This window comes from Coturnix japonica, chromosome 12, assembly GCF_054131305.1.
Source record: "Coturnix japonica strain WE chromosome 12, WE-NBRP24, whole genome shotgun sequence".
Classification (NCBI taxonomy): Eukaryota; Metazoa; Chordata; class Aves; order Galliformes; family Phasianidae; genus Coturnix; species Coturnix japonica.
This window is the reverse complement of record NC_140674.1, coordinates 15,883,610-15,909,557: the sequence shown is the minus strand read 5'-3', so window position 1 is coordinate 15,909,557 and position 25,948 is coordinate 15,883,610. Positions and strand designations below refer to the sequence as shown.

General features: G+C 44.4%; 2 protein-coding genes and 1 long non-coding RNA gene across 14 annotated transcripts in view; 1 reads left to right on the top strand and 2 right to left on the bottom strand.

The window, feature by feature from the left end:
* The window catches only part of ATP11B (ATPase phospholipid transporting 11B (putative)), a 94,556-nt gene extending 89,122 nt beyond the window's left edge, over window positions 1-5,434 (top strand). For 2 of the 7 annotated variants that reach the window (XM_085513213.1, XM_085513219.1), the window contains exon 30: window positions 3,101-5,434. In XM_085513213.1, the coding sequence (XP_085369339.1) occupies window positions 3,101-3,134 (34 nt within the window). In that variant the 3' untranslated portion in view covers window positions 3,135-5,434. Of the gene's footprint in view, window positions 1-1,048 lie in introns of all 7 variants that reach the window. The other 5 variants (XM_015871545.3, XM_085513216.1, XM_085513211.1 and 2 more) reach the window with 3 other exon arrangements.
* On the bottom strand, window positions 5,292-6,451 carry LOC146758866 (uncharacterized). The gene is made up of 3 exons (XR_014933287.1): window positions 6,319-6,451; window positions 5,856-5,973; window positions 5,292-5,381 (listed from the first exon to the last, which is right to left on the bottom strand). It is a non-coding gene; the product is annotated as an uncharacterized LOC146758866 (long non-coding RNA).
* A 128-nt stretch (window positions 6,452-6,579) lies between these two features.
* DCUN1D1 (defective in cullin neddylation 1 domain containing 1) lies at window positions 6,580-21,741 on the bottom strand. Of its 6 annotated transcripts, none has more exons than XM_015871565.3 (7): window positions 21,612-21,741; window positions 15,165-15,404; window positions 13,883-14,051; window positions 13,232-13,362; window positions 10,339-10,421; window positions 10,018-10,114; window positions 6,580-9,392 (listed from the first exon to the last, which is right to left on the bottom strand). In XM_015871565.3, the coding sequence occupies exons 2-7, from the start codon at window positions 15,337-15,339 to the stop codon at window positions 9,313-9,315; spliced, it is 735 nt and encodes a 244-aa protein (XP_015727051.1). In that variant the 5' UTR covers window positions 15,340-15,404; window positions 21,612-21,741; the 3' UTR covers window positions 6,580-9,312. The 6 variants fall into 6 exon arrangements, 4 of the variants coding, with proteins under 4 accessions (XP_015727051.1, XP_015727050.1, XP_085369349.1 ...); XM_015871564.3 differs by having other exon boundaries at window positions 15,165-15,381; XM_085513223.1 differs by lacking the exon at window positions 21,612-21,741 and adding an exon at window positions 19,836-20,126 and having other exon boundaries at window positions 15,165-15,381.
* Between the last annotated feature and the right edge of the window lie 4,207 nt (window positions 21,742-25,948).

The following is a 25,948-nucleotide window of genomic DNA, read 5'->3' as shown; positions in this document are numbered from 1 at the left end:
ATGTTGTACTTTATGCTCATTATAATCTGTCAAATACGATATTCTGTCAAGTATGATAACGTGAAATCAAATACGGTATCAGATTTTCATAGAGACTTTGAATCAAAGTTGTACAAATGCTTGGAGTCGAGGGCTACAGGAATACAGAACTTACTGCTTGTGAAATGCATTCAAGAAGTATTTTCTATAGCTTCATTCACCGGTTAGAATACAAAACGTGTGCCATGGTATTATAAAATGCATCTTTGTCTGTCTGTCCCATTAAGTTGTCTGTCAGTCTGTCAGTCACTCAGACATTAGGAATTCCTGGATCACATCACATTCTTGTTCAGTCGGTTTCATTGTGTTGTTGGCTCTCCCATGAGTGGTACCTGTGTCAAAGCACTGCATGTAGAAGTTCTGAAGAAACAGCAGATTTCTGACAGAGACACATTTGGAGGATAAGTTTATTATATTTGGATCCCCTGCCTTCCAGTCTTTCTTTTTTCAGCTCTTCACATACAGTCCTATTATGCTGTTCAGTGGAGAACCGTGGTTGCTCTGTAGTAGCAGAAGCAGTGATCTGTCCTTAGGAGAGAGGTGTTGGGAGCTCATATCTGAATCAGAAGTTACGTTAGCTTTTCGATGCCTGAAATTTAACAGTAAGAGCTGAAATAACCTCACGGCTGTAGGTAAGGTTTTGCCTTTAGGTTGTGTTTCACTTAGGTATGCAACATTTGTTTTCTTTTTCTGAGGCACAGTACTAAGAATGTAGTTGTCAGGCTGGTCCAGAGGCCTCTGGTCATTTCAGCTCAAAGCAATGAAAATATCTGATCAACTTTACATTTTAGGAGTTGTTAATTATGTAGTTGGATTTACTAATTGCCATATAAGTTCAAAGGTTAAAATGAATAGCAGGTGTTTACACGAAACTAATAGATCAGTCTTTTTAAAGGGTTACATGAGCCTAATCTCGTAACATTTTTATCTTTGCTTTCGTAGACTTTTCTCCTCACCTTTAGCTTGTGAGTTCCCAGTCAGCCAAACTTTTCTTTTATTGTTACTTTAGATCATGGAGTTCATCGGATCCCTTCTATGCCAACGACAGAAGCATCTTGACTCTCTCCACAATGGACTCACCCACTTGTTAACAGGGACATTTGTAAATGCCTTGTGGAAGCCAAATGGTGCTCAGGTACCTATAGTAGGTTCTGAAGCGAGTTCAGTGCTCCATCCCTGCCCTAGACAGGACTGGTGCGACTTAGAGGCAAACTGCTTGTCCTGTAGCCAAGCATAATGGTCACCTGGACTGTATTTGCTTCCAATATTTTTTCTAGTGATATCCACAAGTTGCTAAGTTCATTTTTTTTTGGGTAAGAAATGCTTTTACCTCTCACCATTAAATCTTTTTTGTTACCATATGAGCAGACTGGAACCTTGTATTTGATATTTGGGACACTGGTGCAGCACAGTGCAAGATCTTTCTCTGCCCAAATCCAAGCGATCAAATAGAATTTGAGCAATGAAACGTAAGTGGAACATAATGAAATTACTTTGCCCTTCGCTGCGCACACACTCAGATGGAACTGTCATTCACAGCTGCTACCTTAGCTGTTTGCAGATCAGTCTTATTGTTCCCATGGTCAGTTTCTATATTGTTTAAGAAGTACTCAGTAATTTTTTAGAGCTAAACATAATTCAAATATTTATGCTGGTGTATGAATGACAATTTATTACTCATCACTTTGAGAAACAGTGCACGTGTTGGCCAGCTGGGTCAAGAGGGTTTAACAGGTAACTGTTTTCTTGCAGTGTGATTCAAAGCCAGTCGTCTTCTCTAACAAAAACTGTTGTTAACCATTCACAAACTCGACCTGGAAAAATGGGAGAGAAATTGTGGCTGGTGCAGGATCTCACCAGCATAAATCTTTGAACGAGGAGTCTTTCCAACGTTGGTGAACCTTTGCGTGTTTTATTCTTTTTCATGTACTTATATTCAGCCACGTTGTACGTTGAAGATGCGCTTAATGCTTAATTATCTTCATATATCGGAAGGATCTGAGAGATTGGTGGCAGTGTTTTGATACCTAAGTATGCCAATAAAAACAGATCGCACTGATGCAGCTTTAAATGGTACAAAATGCATCTTGCAGGTCCTTTTTTTTTCCCCCCTCTCATCAGTTTAAATAAATGTGTCTTCATGTTTGGGGACAGGTAGCAACGTTTGCCTCTTCATTCTGCCACATTGGCCAGTGCTATTAAGGGGTCTTTCTGTAGATGTGAGAGATAAATGGAAGTGCTGCCCACGGGGCACCTTAGAGCTTTGTCTTGGGGAGTCCTCAGGTGCAGGATAGGCAAAATGCTGCTGTGTTTGGACACCTGTGTGGGGATCTGGTTTCAGTCAGTCTCTGCAGTCTGATCACTATTGAAAGAACCTTCCTGCTGGCCAGCAGAAGGCAAGATGCAATGTATTAAAATTCTCAGTGAAAGAAACTGAATCAAACAGGCTGTAAATAGCTCCTGTAAATAGCAGCTGTAAGAAATTCTTAACTGGAGATGCAATTAAGCTTGAGGTTTGTACAAAAGCAGCAGTAGCTGTATCAGTGCACCTGTGTTCACCTGTGAGGGCTTCCACTATCGGCCCAAGTTAAGTTACTTTTCTTAGAAGTTACTCATTCTGAGCCAGCCTTTTACCTGCCATTAATATCTAAGACATGTTTTAAAATATCCTAACAGATATCTGCTGTTTTGCCGTTATCTTTCGTGTGTGTAAGCCACTGTGTTTCACTGTTCAGAAGTGCGTGTTTGTCCGTGTCACCCACAGCACCCAGGCAGTGTTTGATTGCAAGGCCTCATTATCTCATATGTGTGTCTGGCTGCTGCACCACGTGTGGAAGTAATAGCACTGACAGGGTTTGCTAAAGAACCCCGCTCCAAGCATTTAGATCGGGTCAGGCTCTGTACAGAAATGTTTGTTGGCTTTTACCATGCCAGTACGTTGATTACATGCACAGGAGACGCGCAGTCCCGTACTTGAAGAATAATTTACACTGATGATGTTTCTTTAAAACCTTCCATCTATCTCCTCTTGTCCCTCTCCCCCTGCTTTCCCTCTTCCCAGTGTTTGTAAGGTTACGGAAGAAACACGCATTTAAACAGTTCAGGAAGAACTTAAGAATCCAGCTGTCTGCCAAGGTATATTTTTCTATTTGCAGTACAATCTAAGCCCGTAATTTATCATTTATTTAGTGTAGAATTGGTTTGCACATGGCCAGATTTTTGGTCTGGCAGATGCTTACATAGGACCATGTGTGTTGGTAAATATGTCACAGGTCGTTTAGAATCGCTTTTGCTCAAAGAAGGAAGCTTTGGGGGATTTCTTTGACAGTTAAATGTATGGAAACATTCATTGTGCACTTAGTGTAGTGTAGAAGTTAGTCTGCACACAGAAGACTGCACAAAATACAGCTTATTCCATTTAATGACAGAACTCAGCTCTGATTTAATGGTGAGGAAGACTCTGCCATAGGAAGGAATGTGATTGGCTTAGCCTCGAAACCCGTAACATGGGGCAGGAAAGCAGACAGCTCATTAAAGCAAGTTACCAGTCTTAGTTACTTAGATGTTTTAAACATGCAGTAGAAAAGATGGGAGTGGGAATATGTTCCGATTTGTTCCACAAACTGAGCTAGAATCTATTCATCCTGCTTACAATAGTCTGTGGATTTTTTTAAGGCTACGGGGGAGGGAATAATAAAAAAAGAAGCAAAGGAAGAGAAGCTGAGAACTCCAAATGGTTTCTTGTTTTCTAGTACAAAAGATGATGCAACTCAGACTGCGTATTTATTAGGGAACGGTAATTAATTTCTTACTGGGAACCTTTAGTAACACTTTTAAATGTTCTTTTTTATGACTGTAACTTCTATATTGGGGGGGCAGGGTGGAGTCGTCTCATTTTCTAGTGTTTGTTAGGAGTGTCTCAAAGCTGTTGAATCAGTAGTCTATTATTTTTAATAATTTTAATTGATTTATTTGACACTTCCTTACTACTGATACTGGTGAGGTTTAGTGCCCAAAAGTGCGCAGTCAACCATAATGTGTTTCTGAGCCATTTAAGCTGCCCTTGTTCTTTTGCTCTGGACAATAACCTTGTGAATAGCTACAACCACCAGCACTGCACCTGCTGCTGCTTTGTTCTGTTCTTAAATGGAGCTGCATTCCTAGAGCTGGGTGACCCACCCATCATGATACAGACTAATTTCAGCCTTTCCTTCTTGTCTCTAAATTATCTCCTACTTAAGACTTTTGTTGCAGGCAGTTTGTTTCTTTTTTTTTTCTTCTGTGGCTCTTTGTTGTTGGCTGGTTTGTATCTTCTTTGCTTCTGTTTGCTTCCAGTGCTATGACTGACCTCTCTGGTTTCTGCTTTCTATTTGAATGACTCAATTTAAGCTCAGGAGGAAGGATGGGATGCTCATGGCTGCACCACCTAACTCTTGCCCTCGATCAGCTTAGACATGCATTCGCATCGGTATTTGCGAGCCTTCAGCTTCTCCTAGAGCCTCCAGCTGCTCCTAGCAATGTCCGCTGGCTCTGCTGCCCACGCTTTTGTTAACAGGAATGTTCTCATCACGTTGATGTACTTGCCTTGCTCTGGGTGTTGCCATGTTACCTCGTTGTTTTGCAATAAGTATATAAAGTTGTCATTGTAGATACGACTTTATGTTGTTGTTTCTGGTTTGTATAAATGCATGGACACGAATAAAACCTGATGGGACACGGGTGGAAGATCTCTCCAGCGTGTAACACCAAGTGGGAAGAGTCGGAAAACACTGCAGGTTCCAGCAGGGCGACTTCTTGCCTAACCAAAGCCCTGCGCTTCACCTGCCTGGGATCCAGCGTGTGTGTCCTCAGCACCTCCACCTGGAGTAGCAGCAGAGTTCAGTCATTCTCCTCTTTTCTGCACTGTGGCAATGAGTTTAAAAAGGATACACACATACGTGACTGTTTTCCTCTCTTGCTGGCACGGGTCATAACAGAGTTTGCTTTCAGATACAACGATACAGCAAGGAGGGGATTCTTTACATGTCCAGCTCTGTTCCTATTGTAGCTCCCATTGCACACCTCCCTCACTCCTCCTTCCTGGGAGAGGCATCCAGTTCTCCTCACTCCTATTTTTTTTTCCTGAGAAAAATACAACGTGAATGGGAAAAGCACGTGAGGTACCATTGTAACCAGGTAATCCTTAATTTTAGGTAATTAAGGATCACTGGCAACTGGCAACTGTAGCAATAATTAGCATTAAGAATTCTGGACCTGTGACACTGTGGCTGCCTCGTGTTCCTTCTGACGCTGACAGCGAGTCTGTGTGCTTGCGCATCGTGCAGCTCAGGCAGTAGAAGTTGCTTTATGGTTTATGGAAATTAATTATATTTATTAAATAAAAGTTTCGCTTACAGCTGAGTCATTGCTTTGATTACGGGTCAGAGGAAAAGATGGGTGAGAGCTGTGAGGCTGCTGCCCCTCCATCCCCACCTTCAGTCACAGAGGAGGAGAACAGGCACAGTCCAGCAGGGCACACAGATGGATGGGCACAGAGACAGGTACACAAAGACAAGGAGACAAGCTGGAATCACAGACAGCTGGACAGGCAGACAGACAGACTTCACCTTACCAACCACCTTGCATATCCCATTGCTCATGGAATATGCCAAAGAATTAAGCATTAAAGGAAACATGAAGTGCCAGTTTCTTTTGCTAACTAACATGAGAACTGAAGTAACTATAATACTATGGGTATATACATACACTGTATATAATACTGTATAGGTTCTTAAAGGAAAAAAAGCAGGACGATCAGAACCACCCATGACAAGTACCTGTTTAAATGTCCATCCTTCAGACTAAAGGAGCGACTGGCAGAGGCAGCTGTTCCAACTGCAGAGCTGAGCTCCTTCGCTGCTCTCACCTGTTGATTCTCAGCCATTCTGCTTAGTACTACAAGGCAAAAGCCTCTTTCCCAGCGCTAACGTTACCATTTCATCAACTACGTACAGGGCTGTCTGCTCTCTGAATGCTCAGAGGACTTAAAAACCAAACACAGGCAGCGTTACCACACAAATAAAATCTACAGAGACGTCTGGCACTGTTATTTAAAACCAAGTGTGCTTGACAAAAGTTTATTAAATGCATTCTTAAAAAAATTATATCTTTCTTAAATAAGGAGTTCTCTGCAAGGAGTTTGTTGTAAAACAGTTTTGAAGCAATTCATAAGTTACGCATTAACAGGCTGGTCAACAAAAAAAGTCGCTTTATGGTGCTGCAGTCTGTAACCCAACTTACTGAATCAAATGCACTGTGTGTGGTGTCTCCCACTGCGTGCAAGGTAATGTTAATGCAGCACAGCTGGGTAAGATCAGCTCCATTCTGTACCTGTAAACATTCCGCATAAGCAGTAGGCAAGACATCACAAAAGACTCACCCACCATCAAGTGTGTGTTTTACGCCAGGGACAAACATTCCACACTTCCCTGTTTGTGGTTAAAAAACAGTCTAGAAATGCCTTACAAATAATAGACTGAAACAATGCATGAGAAGACTTGGTCACGGCAATTTCATTGGAGCTTTATTGCCTCTGTTGGTAATGCGAGGGATTGTAAGAAGTTACATTTGAACTTACAGAGATATGTAAATGATGGGTTTTTTTTTTTACTAAATATAATCTTGACATTAAGTTTTTTTATATCAGGGCACTTCTAATCTTGTACAGACTTCATGTATAAAAACAGATTATCAATGTGACGTTTACCTTTTGCTCCTCACATTTGGCAAAACTCAATCGATCCATTAAGGGCAGGTTCTCAGATTGAGGACAGAAGCACTTACGAACCAAAGCAATCCAAGGAAGCGACTGGCTGCATTCGTAACAAAACCAAAACAGAAAGGGAAAAAGAAACACACCCCATGGCCATTTCCGAGCACTTTTCAGTACAAAATATTCTCTCACCAGGCATTTTGTCCTTAGAACAACACCCTGTTACATCAGTGCTTCTTGAAAACCTCTGAAGATGCCATCACAGCACAAATAACCTTTTTCTGCAACATAATAAGTCAAAAGTTTTATGTATTTCTTTATAATTACACAGTAATTATAAGCACGTAGTACCAAACTGATGACAACACTATTTTGTTGGAAAGATCTTGCATTCTAAAGGAACACTCTTTAAAACAGCACGGCCTTATGCCACTGCCCACCTCGGGCTTCTTTCAAGGGACAAGACTGTCCTGGGACTAAATACAACCAGAGTCGGTTCACATCCCAGACACAGCACGCGAACAAATCAACCTGAAACTGTACCAGAACCCTCAGGACAGAAAACAGCACGCATAGATACCTTGTAGAGCTTCTTCCACACACACCCCCACCCCTCATCTCAAGTCCCCATTTATATGTACACAAAACTTAAAAAGGAAATACTGAAAGCAGCAAAACAGCCATTTTTTGGCATAGCCAATTCCAGGAGCTGGAGAAAGTCTGCACTGTGTCTGTGGGACCGAATTACAGAAAGAAATGCAGGTGGGTTTTCAGAGGGCGCTGCTGTGAGGGGAGCGACGCGGCCTTGTGGGCAAACCTCACAAAATGGAAACACACACTTGTAGCAATTTAACTGGTTGTTTCTGGTTGGTTTTTTCTTTTTTTTTTTCCCCTTAAACTCCTTGAACATCCACAGAGAAGCGTTCTGCTGCTTACTGCAACTACCACTTACTATTTCTGAAGTCATTCCGGCCTTACCATGGGACTGTTCAGCACATGGACTCTCACCTCTACCCTTAATGGTAACTACAGGCTCTCTGCTTTCCCAGAGCTTTGCATTTTCCACCTTGCTTTTACAGAGCAGAACTGACCTGCAGAGAACATCTATTTCCCCATAGCAACTCAGCAGCAGAAGACCACATTTAGCACAACAGCAGCTCGTGAGCTCTTGCAACATTAAAAATAAAGGATTGCATCTGGTAACACCTGTTCTGAACAAAAGGAACTTGGTTTAATTAAATGCAGTGAGACGATGAGAAGTAGCGATGAACCAACAAAATAACTTAAGGAAACGAAGCCAGTGTAGTAGTTGATATCAGATCCGTGTCTGCCTGGAAATGCTTTGCGCTTCACTTCTATATTTGGCAACCACAGTGAAATGTCCTTGTAAGGAAAGCTCAACAAAGTAGTTACAAATCGCTGTCATCCATAGCGGCAGTACCTCTATGTTATGAAGACTGAACTTCTCAGAACAATGGTTTCAAAACCAGGTTTCAGATCAAACGCACCATCTTCTAACGGGGCCATTTTGCTTCTTCACACCTCAAGCACAAAAGTCCCACGCCTGAATCTGAAATACTGTGTTGTGTAGCAAACATTAAGACACAAATTCAGCATATTCAAGTTTTACATTTCCACACTGAGAAAGCTTTTCGGTGACAGAAGCATCTCAAAACGGCAACAAAATCTATTTCCTTAGGTAAGGAGCTAGAGAATATCACAACCTGCCCTTACACACACAGCTCCTCTCACCGAAGGCCCCACACGGCTGCTGTAAGCACACAGGACTTGTGTCGTACTTGTACTGTTCTCGGGGGCAGCTGACGTACAATGGAGCCCTGCAGACAGGCACCCAGACACCCCAGTATCAACAACCTGAAGCTTTCCTGGTTCTTTCTGTAACTGCTATTACCAGACGCTCACACTCACTCAGACGATACCTGCAGTTCTCCAGAAAAGGGAAAAAAAATAATAAATTTAATTAAAAAAAAAAAAAAAAAAAGCAAAATCGGACCCAGTACACTTAAATATATCACCATTACAGGAAGTGCTATCAAGACTGTCTTTGCAACTAACCCCAAGTGTATATTTAAGGATTCTTTTAAAAACGGTTCTGATGTTGAGCTGTATAATTCGGATGCCATACAACAGTTGTCTGATGATGACCAGCATTGTGCTTTATGTGAAACCAGAAACCTCAAAATCATTATAAAGCTGCTCGGACTTATGGGAGCTGAAACTGGGGCAGTCCAGGAGAAAAGTAATCATCCATGATGAAATCAATCCACAACGTTGGAATTGTAACGGGCAGGAGCGGTCCAGGCTAGAAGAAAAGCCCAAACCACCAGTAGAAGGATGAATTATGATATGGTCCATGATGTATCTTTAAAGGTTTGTCTCAACCCTCAGCCACATCGTGAGGATTGATCTTCAGTTCAGTCCAGCCAGCAGAAATTGACTGTGCAATTTTCCATTTCAGGTATTTGTACAGACTATGTACACTCTGTAAGGGTCCTTTAGTGCTACACCGTCGTACTTTTTGTCCCAGCAATTTGAGGGCGTGCAAATTCCACAAAGTCATCGATAAGAACTGGCCATGCCCCTAAGGGAAAGGAAAAGAAGAAAAAAAGGAGGATCAAAACATAAGAAATCGTTTTAACACAGGTTTACCTTCTCACAGAGCTCTGGATCTAAAGAATTTATTTACTTTCCATCTTAAATAGTTTCAAGCAAAAAAAAATATTATTTGGCACATCACAGGAAATAACTTCAGTAACTGCTGCACTGCAGCCAGCTTCACACTATTACGGCTGATCTTCACACAAAGCAATATGATCAAACTCTGAACGTATTCTAGGCTCAGAAATGCATTATCTACAAGGAAATGCACAGGCTGCCAATCAATTCCTTGGTTGAAGATGCCAAAAAGTACACTGGCAGAGAACCCATGTTTTACAACAGTCAGGGGAGGGGCTTTCCTCAAGAAGAACCAAATGACATCAAAGGTAAGAAGTAAAAATAAACTGGGTTTAAGAAAAGATCAGCATTTCTTTTTTAAAGCAGTGAGCAGATGCAACAACATGCAGCAGGGCAGCTCCAGCTGGACCTCAGATCACCAGTGATCTTCTAATTGTGCTGCTATCAGACAGCTGTGCCAAAGCAGACACACGGTGCTAAGTGTAACATAATACAGATAGAAGTTAATAAAAGAAAATGGAAATCTTTACCTTCCTCATCATAGTTTGACATATCATCTGCTATCATTGTACTAAAGTCTAGAAGGAGGTTCCAGGTGTCCTTAGGTATCGATCTTTTATGATGCTCCTGTTTGCAGGGGTGGAAAATTTATACATTAACAAGACATTAAAAATCCACAAGCAGAACCTTCTTTGCTCTCCCAGAACACAACTCCCCTGCATGCACTATGAAGCACAGCACGTGGGATCTGTGTCAGAACAGCCCATTGCATCAACTCAACAACAGAAACACATTTATCTCCCAGCTTTGCAAGTTACTGCAGTCCAGTTTTTGTAAAGGTTCAAACTTACCAACAAAAATTTGTTCCACAAGTCTAGAAATTTAAATCTTCCATTAAGTACTAAATTCCAGTAGGCAATGGCCATTTCTAAATCTGTAATATTAAAATATGTTACTCTTAGAGAGATGCATTTCAATACGTCACCTCAACAGGCATCGCATACTAAGATGAACTGCACGGTCACTAAGGTACAAGGATGAATCTAATGCAAACATACTCAGGGATCTTCTATAGAAGAGAGACATAAATTACGCTGTTACACAAACAAGTTACACATTTCATCACCGCCAGTCCAACAAAGGACTGAAAATTGTCCATATTTGTATTTAACACATCCAGAACACGAGGCTATTTCCAATGCTTTTTGCTGTCTGGCTGTACTGTAGGGACAATGCAGTGAAATACCTGCCTTAGAAATTAAATAAACGCAGTATTCCATGGTGTGGATGACTTTCTTTTACTTACATATAAGTACAATCTACTTTCAATTGCCTTTTGACAGTTTCATTTTCAGAGCATCATGTTAGTGGTACAGGCTCCATAACACGGCCTTACTGAGCATTCATTTCTGCAGCTGGGTTTCTCTTTGAAAAACTGCTCATTTGAGTATCAAAGTCTCACTTGGTGCATTTCAGTGTCCTCTGATGTTCTCCCTGGTTTTGAATCTGTTTCTCAGAGTGACTGAGAAAGCCGATAAGCATTCAGTAGCAGCAACAACGTGCTGCCTATAGGGCAACTGCGCGCTGCTGTCAGCAGTGGGTGCTGTTAGAGCACTCTTAGAGCACAGCACTGAGACACACACACTGGGGCAGCCTTATGGGACTTGCAAAAGGCCAAAGTGACTCACTTTGCTGTTTGTTATGGACATACAGTAACCTGTCAGCTCTTAAATAAGAAGCACGAGAGCTCTGAAATGCTACCCAGCGTGATTTCCACTACCAGGAATTAACGAGCATCTCTGCAGCGGGTAACAAAACACTGATCTTAACTGAATTCAGTATCCATCATCAAGTTACTAAAATAACTACAAAAGTTATGACAAAAGTGCTGCCTAAGAGACCTGTCACAGAAGCTCTTACACCTTTCTGCAACACATTCTATCTCTTCTAATATAAACATTCCTCTTGTAGAAGAGGAGAGGCACATGAGCAGCTGCACCTCGGGACAAAGAAATAAGCCACAGCACAATCCAAAAGCAAACAAACACCAACCCCTTCCCTCCCAACTCCTTCACAAACAAACACACCAACAGGGAGGTGGAACTCAGAGCTGAGAGCAATGGCAATAGAAACAGAGACTGAACTCTGCATTGCTGGAGGGAAACAAGAGGTGTCTGGGAGAGCTCCTGAACTGCTAACATCTTTGCATAAGAAGTTATTGCATAACCATGTTATAATGCTTCCTGACCAAAGTAATGAATAAAATCTGTGGAGCGTTTTCCATCAGCTGCTCAGGGTGTGATCCCACACTAAAGGCTTCAGCCGTGGGGCTCATGGAGCAGATAGAAATTAAGCAGAAGTCCAAACAGTCACTGAACACATCACATCTGAGAACGACAAGGCGTAGGGGCGAGGTATGACCCCGTCAGCAGAAGATTCAAGTACAAAACCAAACAATTTAGGTTTCAGCTGGAAGAAGCTGGTCAGGGACATCCTTCATTGCAGACAAAAACACATTTACTGCTAAGGACAAACCTGCTGGGCAATCAGTACTGTATTCCTTTTCAACAGTACAATACTTAATGTAAGAAGTTAATGGTTACAGAGCCCTGAAATATTGGTTATAATATTAATATTGCCAGTTTGGAAGAGACAGATTTACAGTTTGTTCATTTACTCAGGGCTATGTTGGGTTTTAACCCCAAAATTATTTCTCATAAGTGATCACAGAATGGCCTGGGTTGATGAGGACCACAATGAGCACCCAGTTTCAACCCCCTGCTATGTACATGGTTGCCAACCACCAGCCCAGGCTGCCCAGAGCCACATCCAGCCTGGTCTTGAATGCCTGCAGGGATGGGGCACCCACAGCCTCCTTGGGCAACATGTTCCAGTGCGTCACCAGCCACTGAGTAAAAAACTTCCTCCTAATATCCAACCTAAACCTCCCGTCTCAGTTTAAAACCATTCCCCCTTGTCCTATCACTATTCACCCCCATAAAAAGCCATTCCCCCTCCTGTTTAAATGCACCCTTCCAGTACTGGAAGGTCAGAATGAGGTCTCCCCAAAGCTTCCTCTTCTCCAAGCTAATCAAGCCCAGTTCCCTCAACCCTTCCTCACAGGAGAGGTGCTCCAGCCCTCTGATCATCTTTCTGCTTCACCTCTTATGGAATGAAAAGCACAATCAGCAGAGGAGCTCTGCTGCCTGCTCAGGTCATACACTGAATGGAGCAAAGGCAGCAGGGAAGCACCACGTATTGAGGGTGCAGCAGCAGCAAAGGCACCAAGCCCAGGATGCAGAGATCTACTTGCACTATGCAAATGTTCTTTGCAAAGCCATTTGCATGTGTTTTGGCATCACAGGAGACTCCGTTCAAGCGCATTTATATGAAAATCAGTTTTACAGGTTAAGTTTAACCTATATGTGAAAACTGAATTACTTTGTTTAGTGCTGCAAATTCTAAACAACGTAATTATGACTTTACTGTGAGACCACACTCCTTTGTGCTTACTGAGAATTTCACATGCTCCATGAGAGAATAAACCCTCCCGCGTAATTCTGTAGTCTATATTATTTATGCAGATATTTCTATCAGCTCAGAGATCTGACACTGACATCCATCTTTCCCATAATGAGCTGCATGGCATCCCAAAGGTCATTAGCATTCGGCCTTACTTACAGCATTGCTTTCATCAGTCATCCCCCATTCCATGCACAACCATTCACAATTAAGAATACATACCTAAACCTTTCTGTCCTGGATTCTTTGCAAAGTTGAAAGTAAACTGATAAAAATCCTTAAATCTTCCCGGCTCTTTTAACTCTTGTTCCATTTTAGGAATCTGAGCCTTTAATTTTTCTATGCTGTCACACCTGCAATTTAAAAAGCACATTGATTTGGGTATTATTCATTTTGCTATAACAGAAGAGATACAATGTTAAGATTCTTTTATAACATCACTGTGGAATGCAATGATCAAAACAAAAATCAGGAAGCCTGTAAGTGCTCTGTGAGTAGGTAACTATTTCATTCCTGTGCTGTTACTTCTCCATGCTGCCCACTGCACATACTAACCCACCAGATGTGGTGAAGGTTATTATATTCACATTATGCAGAGCAAACTCAGGTATGCTGCACTGCAGGCCAACATCCTTGCTTTACTTACACACAAAACTGTGGCAGGTGCCTCATGCAATCAATCAGTCAAGGCAAGGAGCACTCAACGACCCCTTCCTTTTGTTAGCCACTAAGCCTCCATTGCACAGACAGCAGATGCATTTTATAGAGGCAGACAAGTGATGCCAGACTCTGAAAACCCCTGAAATCAGAGAGGACAACGCGATTCTGAATGCTGCCCTGGGTTACGCTCAGTACCCAGCACTGCACACTTACCCCAGCTCAGTCATTCCATCCATGAATTCCAGCTTTGAAAATTCACACTGTGTTGCAGCTCGGAACTTCCATGCAATGATGAGTACAGTAATGCTGGCTGGGTCGAGAGCTAGATCGTCACAGAACTGCTGTATACCATCTATACCGATTTTATTTTCATCTTGAGGGTCTTTGGGATATAGAAATAAGTGATAGGAAAACAGAGACTTCTGAAATAGTTGATTTACTCAACAAGGGTCTAAGAAAAGCAAATGTTTTCAAGGTTGCCAAGATATGCTCTTAGAAGTGAACACTTTAAAAACAAAGTTAGTTTCTTATTACCAATACTTAAGCCTTAACATCTGAGGAAGTTTCAACAATACAGCTTCCCATATAACTAAGTTTATTTGATTACACTGGGAAACAAAAGCACCAGATACATTTAGGGTTTTTCTAATGCATATGACACTGACTCATCCCAAAGAGAAAACAGCAGCCCTTCCCCACCAGTGCCTAAACCATTGGTGTCTCTGGGAACCATCATAACCAATTATGCAGTGGCTGTTCACAAGCTGGTCTGAAACAATCACCAATCCACCCCGTACTGTACCAAACTGACATCAGCATTACGCATCCTCTGGCATCACCAGCATGTATGAGATGCACAACCTTGGAGAGTCACGCTGTAGTCACTGACTGTGGGTCGGCCACACACACTCCTTCCTCTGTCCACAAAGGACTCAACATCTGGTCTGGAAGCGAGATGCTCACATCTCAAGTGCACCAACAAAAATCTACTGATGTCAGCTGACAAAGACTTGAAGGAAATGGTATTTGGGTTACGTGCACACATGAAAACTGACAGAAAATGCAGCAGCAGTCAATTACAGCTCTCCTGTGTTCCACTGTTTTGAATTCACCTGAATATTTTTTGGTGGGATACTATCAGCTCAACACTGCCTGTGTAACATTAAAAAAAGACTATTTTCTGCTCTGTTTGTAACACTGATAAAAGTCAAAAGCTGAGTACAAATTAAGGTAGAATCTGTCAGCAGTCACTGGTGTGCAGCCTTCCTCTGTGCCAGGAGTGAGACCCAAGCAATACGTGTCCCCCAGAAGAAATAAATCTATGTCAACCATTGCAGGGACTTACCAAATACACAGTTCCAGATGTCATCCTTGTACACATGGATATACATTCAGGGTACATAAAACAACTTTGCAAAGCAGGAATCTACACATACTTCCCTTCCAACTTACACACCACAATTAATAACGCACAGTGAGGACATGAGGTACTCACCTTTGTATCTGTTATATAGTTGTTCTAACTTCTTTCTGTCCAATGATCCTTTAACACTCTCTCGTATATAAAGTTCAGGATTCTGGAAGAAGTTGTCTGTTGCAACATCCAGCTTCCAGTCATTCTGGGACAGACAACTCACCGCTGTCTTTTCACTCGATTGTGTGAAGACCATGAACTGACGCACTTTATCCTTCTGCGATGATTTCAACTTGTTCTAGCAAAGAGACAATACAGAAACTAGAAATGTTTTAACAGAAGAAGAAAACATCAGCACCATTCATTCACTACCCGTCAGAATTGTGGCCAGCAATGAGACTGACTGACTTAGAGATTTCATTTCACGTGTGACCAGTTTGCCAAGCAATCCAGTGCAGTCAGACTGAAGGATGGGCTGGATCAGTACAAGGGCTGCCTTCCTACTGCTGTGTGTACAGCAGAACAGTGCACCAGAGCATATTCTTAACAGCATGTATTCAAACTTACCTTTCTTCTTGGTGATTTACATTGGAACACAACTGAGTTAAAGCATTACAGAAAACACACCGGCAAAGAAATGAAAGAAGTTACACGTGGGTGTTCTTCCGCACAGCTGAGCACAGCAAACTCCCATCCAGCTGTAAGCAGGGACAAGTTTCTGTTTAAGCCAATTCCTATCAAGTCGCACAGTGTTTCCAGGAGGGACCTGCACAAATCCCGGGGCTGATGGTGAGAAAGCAACCCTGCAGTTCTCACACTACATCCAATTTCAGTCCTGAAGTTCACACGAATCATTCAAAGCAAAAAGACCCTTTAGGAGCAAAGTCTGACTTCTCAAGCCAGGACCGCGCATCCTACACTGCACACTCACTTCACAAACACACACACAGGTCACTTTATATTCTATTCAGATTTATATCTTCCTTTCCTTACAGTTCCCAGTGCAAGACTCCCTTCTCAGGGGCAAAGGTAAAAAAGAGGGAAAAACAACATCCCAGAAGCCACGAACTCTCCTCAGGCACAGCAGGAGAAGAGAGAGCTGGAGCTCCAAGATCAACCGGTGCCCAATAGCATCACCATTAGAAGAAACGCTGCTGATGAAGCCCCACGTGACGACTTCTGGGCACGACAAATGGATCCTTAGTTGCAGTATTTAAAATGTACTATAATACTAATTCAGGTAGATGAAAACGAGCCACTGAATGCAATCCCAAATGAAGACAAACCATCTCAGGGCCACTGTCCGTATTAATTAGCAGCTTCCCCACATAAGCTCCACGCAGCCAGACTCAGCCCTGCAGGATGGGCTTCTTTTGAGAAAGCCGGTGCCTTTAATCATTAGCTTTCTTCCTTTTCTTTTTTTCCCTTTAGATATGCAGCCATATTTACAGACACCACTGTTCTGTACCATTGGAAGAAAGAGGCTTTGTTCTGCCCAGCTCCTGCGGGGATAAACCACAGCAGAAAGGTTGGAGCTGCTCTGCCAGAGCTCAGCATGGACACTGCACTGTGAAGGCCAGCACTGAAGGGAGAACACGACTGACTGGATCCAATCTGCTCTGCGACACAAACTGAAGCCTGCTTATACACAGAGTCTTCCTAAGTGACGGAACCACAAAGCAGCTCTAAAAAGAACACGGACTGAGCCAAGCTAACATAAGCACACAGCACCTCCTAATATCTCAACATGCAATAAATCACTCTGCAGACGTGCTCTTTTCCTGGAATAGCTATTTTTATGGGTCGAACAGGCACTGGTTTTTGGTGAAGCCCCCAAGCCCCTGCCACGTGCTGAGTGCTTCCCCAGCAGCTCACCAATATAGGAGAGATGCTCACATCCCAGTGACCAGACACTTCCACAGCTCTTGGAACAGGACGGCAAGAGATGGAATTACTGCTGAGTTTTCATTACCCCGTTACAGCTCTTCTTTCATCATCAAAACCCCACACTCCGGATGGGAACATGTCTCCAGCCGCCTGCACCTCTCAGGGCTATTTCTAGAAGCTGAGATCTGCCAGTGTGACTGCATTAAGTGTGCAGGACAGAAGCCACAAGCACCTACAACCCTTGGCCTGGCAGTCATCAGGCAACAAATACCTCACACAGCAGTTGTTCAGAACGCACTGCAATGCATTCAGGATATCTCAGCTTCAATGCTAGTTAAAAGGGAAGACGTTTTCATTTAACAGATACGTTTCTTGCTAAAACAGGCAAGCAAAAGACAACAGAAAACAAATGCAATACATTTCCTATTAAGTCTTACCCCTTAGGATAAGGGTAGAGGAAGGATTCAGGTTAGCCAGCCTGTGAACACCTTTGCCGTGCCATGCTGCCTTGTACAATGAGGATGGCATTATGACACCAGCTCTCTCCACCCAGGGCAGTCCAATGGCCCATTCCAGGCTAAAACAAACGCTAGCCCTGATCTGCCAGCTCTGATTACATGGTTCCTGATTGCATGGTTCCTTTCCTCATCTCCAGCACTCGTCTGCAGACACCTCAGCCATAGTGCAGCCCCACACAGCACTCCACCAACATCTCCTGGATGACAGCAGCACCAGGGCTCCTAGCAAACAGCACCAGCCCATCTCACAACACTCAGCCCACAGAGCCCTGGGATTCCCGTAAATTGCTCTTCTTGGACTTTGCTCGGATGCCTTATGTGGCTGCCAGGCTGAGGTGCCCCTGCCCCACACCCCGGAAAGGCATTCAGTCCCTATAAGTAACAGTGCCTGCCTTGTGTTCCCCCTGCTGCTGGCAGTGCCTGCCCCTCACTTCTCCCGAGCTTCAGGAATGTGAGTGATGTGACATCTGTGCTTTTGTTTCAGCCTGGACTCAAAGAAAAGCCTGTTAGGTTCTCATGCATGTGACAGGTAAAAGCCTTGTCTAAAATAGCATCAATCTCCAGGAAGCCCAAGCCTCTCCCCTAACTGCATTTCAACCCGAGCACTGCACTGGGCTGTGGGAAGCACCCGAGCACCTTCAGAGCATCCCAGCGACGGCAGCTCAAGGCCTGAACAACTTCAGTCCACACAGAGAAGAACACATCTGTGCACATAAGGGCCTTACAGCCCAGGGCTGTCACTTCTGTCCTGTCTCCGTGCACTAATGACACTAATGGTCAAGGGAACATTCCTCCCCCCTGCGTCTGAACCATAAAATCACTGCACACTGCGCTAAATCCATCAAAGGGACGCCTGGGATGCCTGCAAATAACCTGTTTACTGCCAGCAAATCCACGGCTAAAGATTACAAGGCAAAAACCGTGAGTATTTTAGGTTGTCTGATAAGGAAACAAAGGTTAATTACAACTTATTTCTGCCAGAAGTCTACGAACGCGCTGAATTACACTGTAATCCACCAACTGCAATGACATACGTACACTACAAGAACACGTTAAATCCAAGTTAACAACACAAACAATTAAAGCAAACAACCACACTTAGTTTAAAATGTGGCCATCCACTCCATTCCACTTTCTGCTACAGCATCTTCCCACAGAAGGGCCACGGAACGGAGGCCAGCAGGGATCTGTAAGCTGCTATTTCACACTGACGTGGAATCCATTTGCCTGCATTGGAACAAAAGCAACCAACACATACAAGGCCTGTTGAAATATCAAACCCGAGGGGAAAAGCACAAGCGGCGCAATAAAGTTGCATTTTACACCCTCTAAGGTTCTTTCAGTGGATAAAATAATGGTAGAACCTGCACGCGGGCAGAAAGTATTTAACAGAAGAGCAACATAGAGCGAACCAGAAGTATGCGGCACTTCTAGCAGTGCCTTGAGGTAATTCATGAGCACAGAACGATCTGAAGGGATCCTGGAAGATCCCCTCATCCCATTGCCGTGCCAGAGCTCAAACACCCGGATGAGGTCACATAGGAACACGTCCAGGCGGGTTTTGAATGAGACCTCACAGCCCCTCAGGGCAGCCTGTTCAGTGCTGTTACCCTCATATAACCTGAAAGGTAAAGGGAACACCCCAAATCAGGGCTTTTCCAATGCCATTCTGAAGAGAAGGAAAAAAAAAGGCACAAAATAGAGCTGTCAGCTGTTTGGCATTCATAGCCCCTGACCACTAGAAGCTGCTTTCATACCTTCTATTTGCACTGGCACCACAAAACATGAGTAAAATATCAAGAGCTACATAATGAATTTCACACCTTGCTCTCAGAGCGGCCCGTATCCCCCTGTAATATTTTCATGGCTCTCATTAAAGCGAATCTACACCTCAGTTCAAAGGGCTCTCCACTGAGCTGGGAAAGGAAACGAGATCATGCACCATCTTGTCTGCTGCTCTGACTGCTCAGAGTGCCAAGAATCCACGAGTTTTACTATAGCAGAACCAAAAGGCAACGTTTCATACCAGCAAACTGCTGTAGACATGAATAGAACCATAAAAAAGAGCCCAGCGGTATAGCTCACCGAGTTAGACACTGCATAACAATGTGATGAAGTACAACGACGTTACAGGACACAATGTCAGATGGTTAAAATTTGGTCTTAGGAGAGCTTTGACTTCCTGTCACCTGAAAGTCATCATAAAAATAAGTGTTTAACACATTGCTATGTATTCATCAGCACAGAACGACTTTTCAGAGAGCACAAACTGGACAATATAAAAGATATCGCAGAGTTAAGGTTAGTGCATGCTGCTGGATAAAGATACGGACACTGAGGTGCATACCTTGAGTATCATACACAGCTCTGAACCCATTCAAACATCCAGAATAGCAATATTCTGCTCTCCTTAAGGAAGATGGAGGAGAGCACAACAGATCCTCTTCCTGCTGACAGCCATGTCCTGACTCTCAGCTCACTCGTCTCTGTGACCCATGAGCTGAAGCAGTAATAAAAGGAGACCACTGCAACAGGTGGTGCCCAGCTCAAACCAAATGGAGGCGGATTGCTCACAGCCCCAGCTGGGGCAGCACACCTGATTGCCACACAGCTGAACACACTTGTGAAGTTAACTACCAGGCTGCAAGGAGCTGCTCCCTTCTACCTAGTGGGTAAAGACACCGCAATGCCATCAAACTCCTGCCCTGAAAGCAGTGGCTGCAGCACACCAGTAAGGCTCAGAGCCAGGAGCAACTGAGAGCAGTGCTGCCAGGTAAGCAGAAACCAGAGGGAGCTGTGCTGGATGAGCAGCCCAGCCCCAGAAACCAGATTGAGCCATTGGACAGATAAGCTGGAGCAGCAGTGCATGGTGGTGGTAAAGTGGGATGTTACACCTTGTGCTTTTGGGAAAGGCTTCAGATCTCTGCAAAGAAATCCCCCTGCTTCTCCCATAGCTACCAAGTGTAGGTGCAGAGCCCCACACCTGGGTGCTAGAACCAATCTGTACCTGTATTTGCAACTTACAAAAGCTGCTGCTTGTCACTGAGCCCCACTGCAGCGTGCAGGTCACCCTCTCACCTGGCTGGAGTCAGCACAGCACCAAGAGCAGCTGTTTGCAGTGCCTAACAGCTGTGCTTGGGGCCACAACTACAGCACCCACTGTGGAACACCACCATACAGACTATGTCTGATGGGAGCAGTACCTGCTGCTTTTTAATCTGCTTTTAACACCGCTCGTCAGGACAATACTAACTGCAGCACCAGACACCCCTGTATTGATCAGTGTGTGCCCAGAGCTTCTCCCCTTCCTTCCCTACGACACTGCAGCTCCTTTAGAAAAGTTGCCGTACTCCAGCTGTACAGATGCAGCTAAAGCTGTACAAGCTCTGTGTGTACAGATGGCCTTATAGCGTGGCCATAACGCCTTCTCTTGGGTGCATTGCTTTGCATGCGAGAACCACTACAGACCCCCGGACCTCCTTACTTAGGGATATCATCATCTCTAAGCAAACAAAAAGAGCAATTTTTGTTCCAGTCACTGTGGTTTCCCTCCAGAGTGTAAGGGACAAAGTGAGTCCGTGTGTGAGCCTGCAGCAAACCCGAAGCTATCAAGATAAAAACAACGCAAAGAAAATGCAGGATAGGAGATAGGTATGTGCTTCCTTACGGCGCTTACACGAGCAGGACGCTGCCAGGAGCACAAAGCAGACACCCCGAAACTCTCCGTGTCGCCCCGTGCTCGGGCTCATCACAGCCGCATCTCCCCGCGCTGTCGGCGCTCCCAGCACAGCCCCGTTCAGCCCCGTCCCCGCCGGCCCGAGCCGCCGCCCGGCTCTCCCGCAGCCCTCAGCCCGCACAAAGGCGCCGGACCCGGCTAGAAAAGCGCGGCCGAGCCGCCCCGGGCCGAGCCGAGGCCTGACGGAGCCCAGGGGCAGCCCCCGGCCCCAGCGCTCCCTCGCCCGGTATCGGCCTCCCGCCTCCCTCCGAGGCCCCGCTGAGGGCGGCCCGGCCCCGCGCGGCTCCCGGGCACCCGGCCCGCCACGACTAGGCCCCGGCGGCCCCTACCCCAGCGGTGCGGCCGCGAGCGGCCCCGAGCCGAGAGACAAGCGAGTGGAACGCTCACCATGGTGAGGGCTGCGATGATCTGCTCCCCTTCCCTCGCCGTTCGGGCGGACGCTGAGGGCGGCGGCGGTCAACGTCTTCCTCCGGCGGCGGCTCCGGCTCCTCACGGGCCCTTCCGCCGCCTCCCGCTCATGCGCAGTGCGGCGCATCCCCCGGGATCGGGGCCGGCGCTGCGGCGGGAGGGAGCGGCCGGGACCGGGCCCAGAACCGGGACGGGGCCGAGAAACGGGACGGGGGCTCCGCGGGAGGATGAGAGACGGGAACCGGCCCGGGGGGTGGCGGAAAAGGGAGCGGAGAGCACCGGGCTGCGGCGGGGCCGGGCTGCCCACACAGCGCTCCCCGCTCCGCACCGACGGGGCCGCCCGCCGTTGTCCCGAATGGAGAACTCCGAGTCTGCTCAATTAAAGTGCGCTGCAACGTCTACCCGCTGTCTGCTCCTCTTCTTGCTGCAAACACTTGAAACGTAAGAAGAGGTGGGAGAGGAAACGCAGCACAACAGGAGAGCTGCTCCTGTTCTTCAATGAGCTCCGGGTGGTTGGAGCGCGGCGATATCGCCCTGCACAGGGAAGGCACAGGTGTGAGAAACGCCCTTCAGCCACCACTTGTCCACTCGCAAGAAGCAGGTGCTTAAATCAGCTTTAATCAGCATCCCCCACACTTGTAGGGACATTGTTTTTCCCCGTAAGAAATTTTGTTCCGTCCCTTTTTATCCCCACATCCAGCAAATCTCTCTGTTCACGTTTCACTCATTAAAAATGAATACTAAGCTTAGAGTGAAAGCAGTAGGGATATGTCCTGAGACATCCTATCACACTGATGGTCCGAAACAGTAAAACAAACAGGGCTTTAATGATAGCAATACATGGGCTGTGTGGATTCAGCTCACTGCAGAGACAACAGGTGCCTGGATATCTTAAATCCTTCTGAAAAAACACCTTCATTTTTAAAAGCAAGGATGGCTACGAAGTGGCCGGTGTAAACAAGTCACCGCACCCAGCCAAAAGCACATCAACTGCAGCTGGGGACACAAAGATGGTTCAGAAGTTAATTGCTGTTACCTGCTGTCACAGCCCTCCTGCAACCTGAAGACTATTTAGATCTCCTGGAGAGTCACTGCAGTGAGTAACAGGGAGCTGAGAGACCAGCTGTAGCTGCGGTGGGTTCCTCCACACAGAGATGGGATTTTTAACTGCCTTGTTTTACTTAAGCATCTATTATACTTGCTGGTTTTCAGTGCTGCAGAATCTCCTGGTGTCTGGACGGAGTTGTTTTTTCCCCTCTCAAACTTCAGTGCTTTGTAAAGGAAGAGGCACCACAAGGAGTATTCATATATGCATTGTTGTAGTGGGGTTGTTACATGCCCTACTTCTGTACAGCTCCATCCACCATGGCACAGGAAGTTGGGGCAGGGATAAACAACTCTGCTGTCTGTAATCATGACATAAGCATCCAGTGATACAGAATAACAATAATATTGTGTAATCCTCAGGCAGCACATCACAGTGACCACACTAACCTGGTGACTTGTCTAATTCACAGCAAGGTAAAGCTGACTATTTCATAGCAATTCGATGATGTTTTATCTCATTTCAACCCCAATCACAACTGTTGGGTTCTTTCTGTTTTAAGTCTCACTGTACATGGCTGATGCATAATTCTGAACGTAACACTGTTCTGTTTTACACTGTTTTACACTGACTGATGTGAACTCCCTTCCTGAGCAGACAGAGAAGCAATTCTCACGTTAAGTCAAAGCAGAACCATTTAGCGTAATCCCTTTGCTGAGAACTTCCACTTACAGCACTCTCTAAAGAATAAGCCCAAAGGTTCATGAAGGATAACAAAGCACTGGAACAGCTTGGCCTAGAAACGTCCTTCTAACACCCCCCCCCCCCCCCCCCACACACACACACTTCTCAGCTACTTTATGCTCTAGAAAGTGAAACCACTAATTCTTACATGGGTGGAATAACCTTCAAGTGCTTATGACTATGGCCCTTTCCCTGCAAATACCAACCATGTGTTTAACTAAGAGAACAAAGTCCCAGCAGCTATCTTGCACAAGGAGATTCAGTGCTATTCCAAGAATATCCAAAGTACAGACCCAGCAGACTGTCCAGGATCAATTGGAATGGATATACCAGCCTATAAAATGTATAAAAGGAAAAAAAAAAACCAACAACACAGAAAATGAAGCCTGAGTCCTCCCATAGGCGTCTAAGCAATTTAACCTGGAAACTGGCGTAGAGCCCGTATCTGAAGATTGTTGTTAATAGGTTACAGGGAAGGGTGTTCACCTTCTATTAAGTTTTTCATCCTTCCTGCATTATGTAAGAAGTTAACAAGTTACTACACACAGTCCAAGGCACTGGTAGGAGCTGGGTTCCACATGACTGTCTCTGGAAGGAAGCAGGACAGGTTTATGTGGCAGAGGAAGTCAGGTTAGTGAGCCCAAGACTTCAGACTGTCTGAACATTTCTCATGCTGCATCCACTATGACTTCACAGCACACCTAACAGGCAACAGATTACAAAACTTCTGCGTTCTGTGCAACTCTGTAGTAATACTGAGATTAAAGGCCTCGATTTTAGAATATGTAAGTAATAAATCTAAGAAATGAGAGAACAGTAAGAGGTACAGATATTTTCTTGTTCCAAAAGTTCTGAAGATACGATCTCTGTAAGCAGAATGAGCTGAAGCTTTCTAACTTCTAAAGCAGACAGTGCCATGATAGCTATGATTTTAATGATTAAAACCTATACCTTTCAACTGTCAATAGTCTGCTATCCTTGCTACAAATGAGGGATTTCAAGACCAGGAGAATAAGATACATTATTGGTTTCTCTATCACAGGGATTTTCTTTAAGTATAACCTTTAAATGTTCATCTTAATAAAAAAAAATCATTCTAATTCAGGCCACGCATTGAACTCTTCATATAAGAAGCAGTAATTAAAGTTTATATATGGGAGACTGAGCCTTTTGCCTTGAAGTGAGCTGTCTGCAAGAGTAACACAGACATACAAAGCAAGCGTAGAAGATGGCTCTCACCTCCTGTCACACACATTCAGCCTTTTCTGCTCTTCATACTCTTCACCCTGTCATCACGGCACACTGGTTTTGGGGAACACGTTTATACAGTCCAGCCAAAACTAATTTTCTGGTGTCTAAGTAGCAAACTGTGACCTACTTTCCTGTGACTCGCTACCAACGTCAGTACAGCAGTGCAAACTTCAAGGAAAACACACATTGACACATCTGGATATTAACGTTTGACTTATTAACTGTTCTGTTTCTAGCTCATGTTAGTCCTCATCTTAGGTCTCTGTTGTCTGAGCTATGCCTTGGGCTCTCGAGGTGCTTAGCACTAGACACCAAACATGCACAGGGTCTCCAGCTGCAGGTACACTCTCTTCTAAGAGCACAAGAGAGACGCAGTTCTCAGCTGCAGTCCTTTTTCCACCAGACTATAAACACTAACATCTTCCACTTTCCCAACTTTTCAAAAGAGAGCAGCTGCCATTCAGAGCCCAATTATCATTTCAAGAACAACATTTTGGCACCAGAACTATTTACATGGAGAACAGATTAAAACTAAAATCCAGCTCCCGCTATTATTTCTAAAGCTCAGTAGGACACCAGACGTGTTTTACTTACTTATTACTTCTGTAATAAAAAATAGGAGGTATTCATCCAGAACATCCGTGCTAACTTTCAAGTGGATTCGTCGTATGATCAACAGGTTTTAAGCTAACATCAAACACCTGTGATTAACTCAACTTTCTCCAGTTTCTCTAGGACAACACTCAGTGCCTACTACTTTCCAAACAGAATTCTGACACAGGAGGCTCTCCCTGGTATCACAAAACATTAAGTTGTATTTACTTGTGAATACTTCACGTGTAAAAATATGGACTATAACTACTGAAAACATACCTTGTGTAGAAGCTCTATGTTCAGGCTTTGCTCCATTGCCACCATTCCAGTAAATACAGTACATTCAATATTGCTGAGCTTTTTACAAACAGAACAGATAGAATACAGTCAATAATTCCTGTTTTGACTGAACAAAATAATAACTGACAGAAGTGAATATATCTGTGATAAGCATTAGTTGATATGTGCTTTAAAAGGGGAATAAGTTGTTTCAATACAAGAATACACTGCTGAGATCAGCTTTCTTCCTACCTGCTCACTGAGTGTTATGGTGCTGCCAAACACTTGAGTATTCATTTTCTACTCAACTTGAAAACAGAACCTAATGTTTCCTGGTCACTAGAAGTTAAAACCATAGAACAAAGAAGTTAGCACGTGCTGGAAACTATTTTTGAAATTTACT

Coding starts and splice junctions, on each gene's coding strand:
- DCUN1D1 (XM_085513223.1), bottom strand. CDS start 19,865: ATGGGTTCAGAGCTGTGTATGATACTCAAG. Junction 13,363..13,882: donor GATGGAATGACTGAGCTGGG/GTAAGTGTGCAG, acceptor TTTAAATTGCAG/GTGTGACAGCATAGAAAAAT. Junction 10,422..13,231: donor TCCAGGACAGAAAGGTTTAG/GTATGTATTCTT, acceptor TTAATATTACAG/ATTTAGAAATGGCCATTGCC.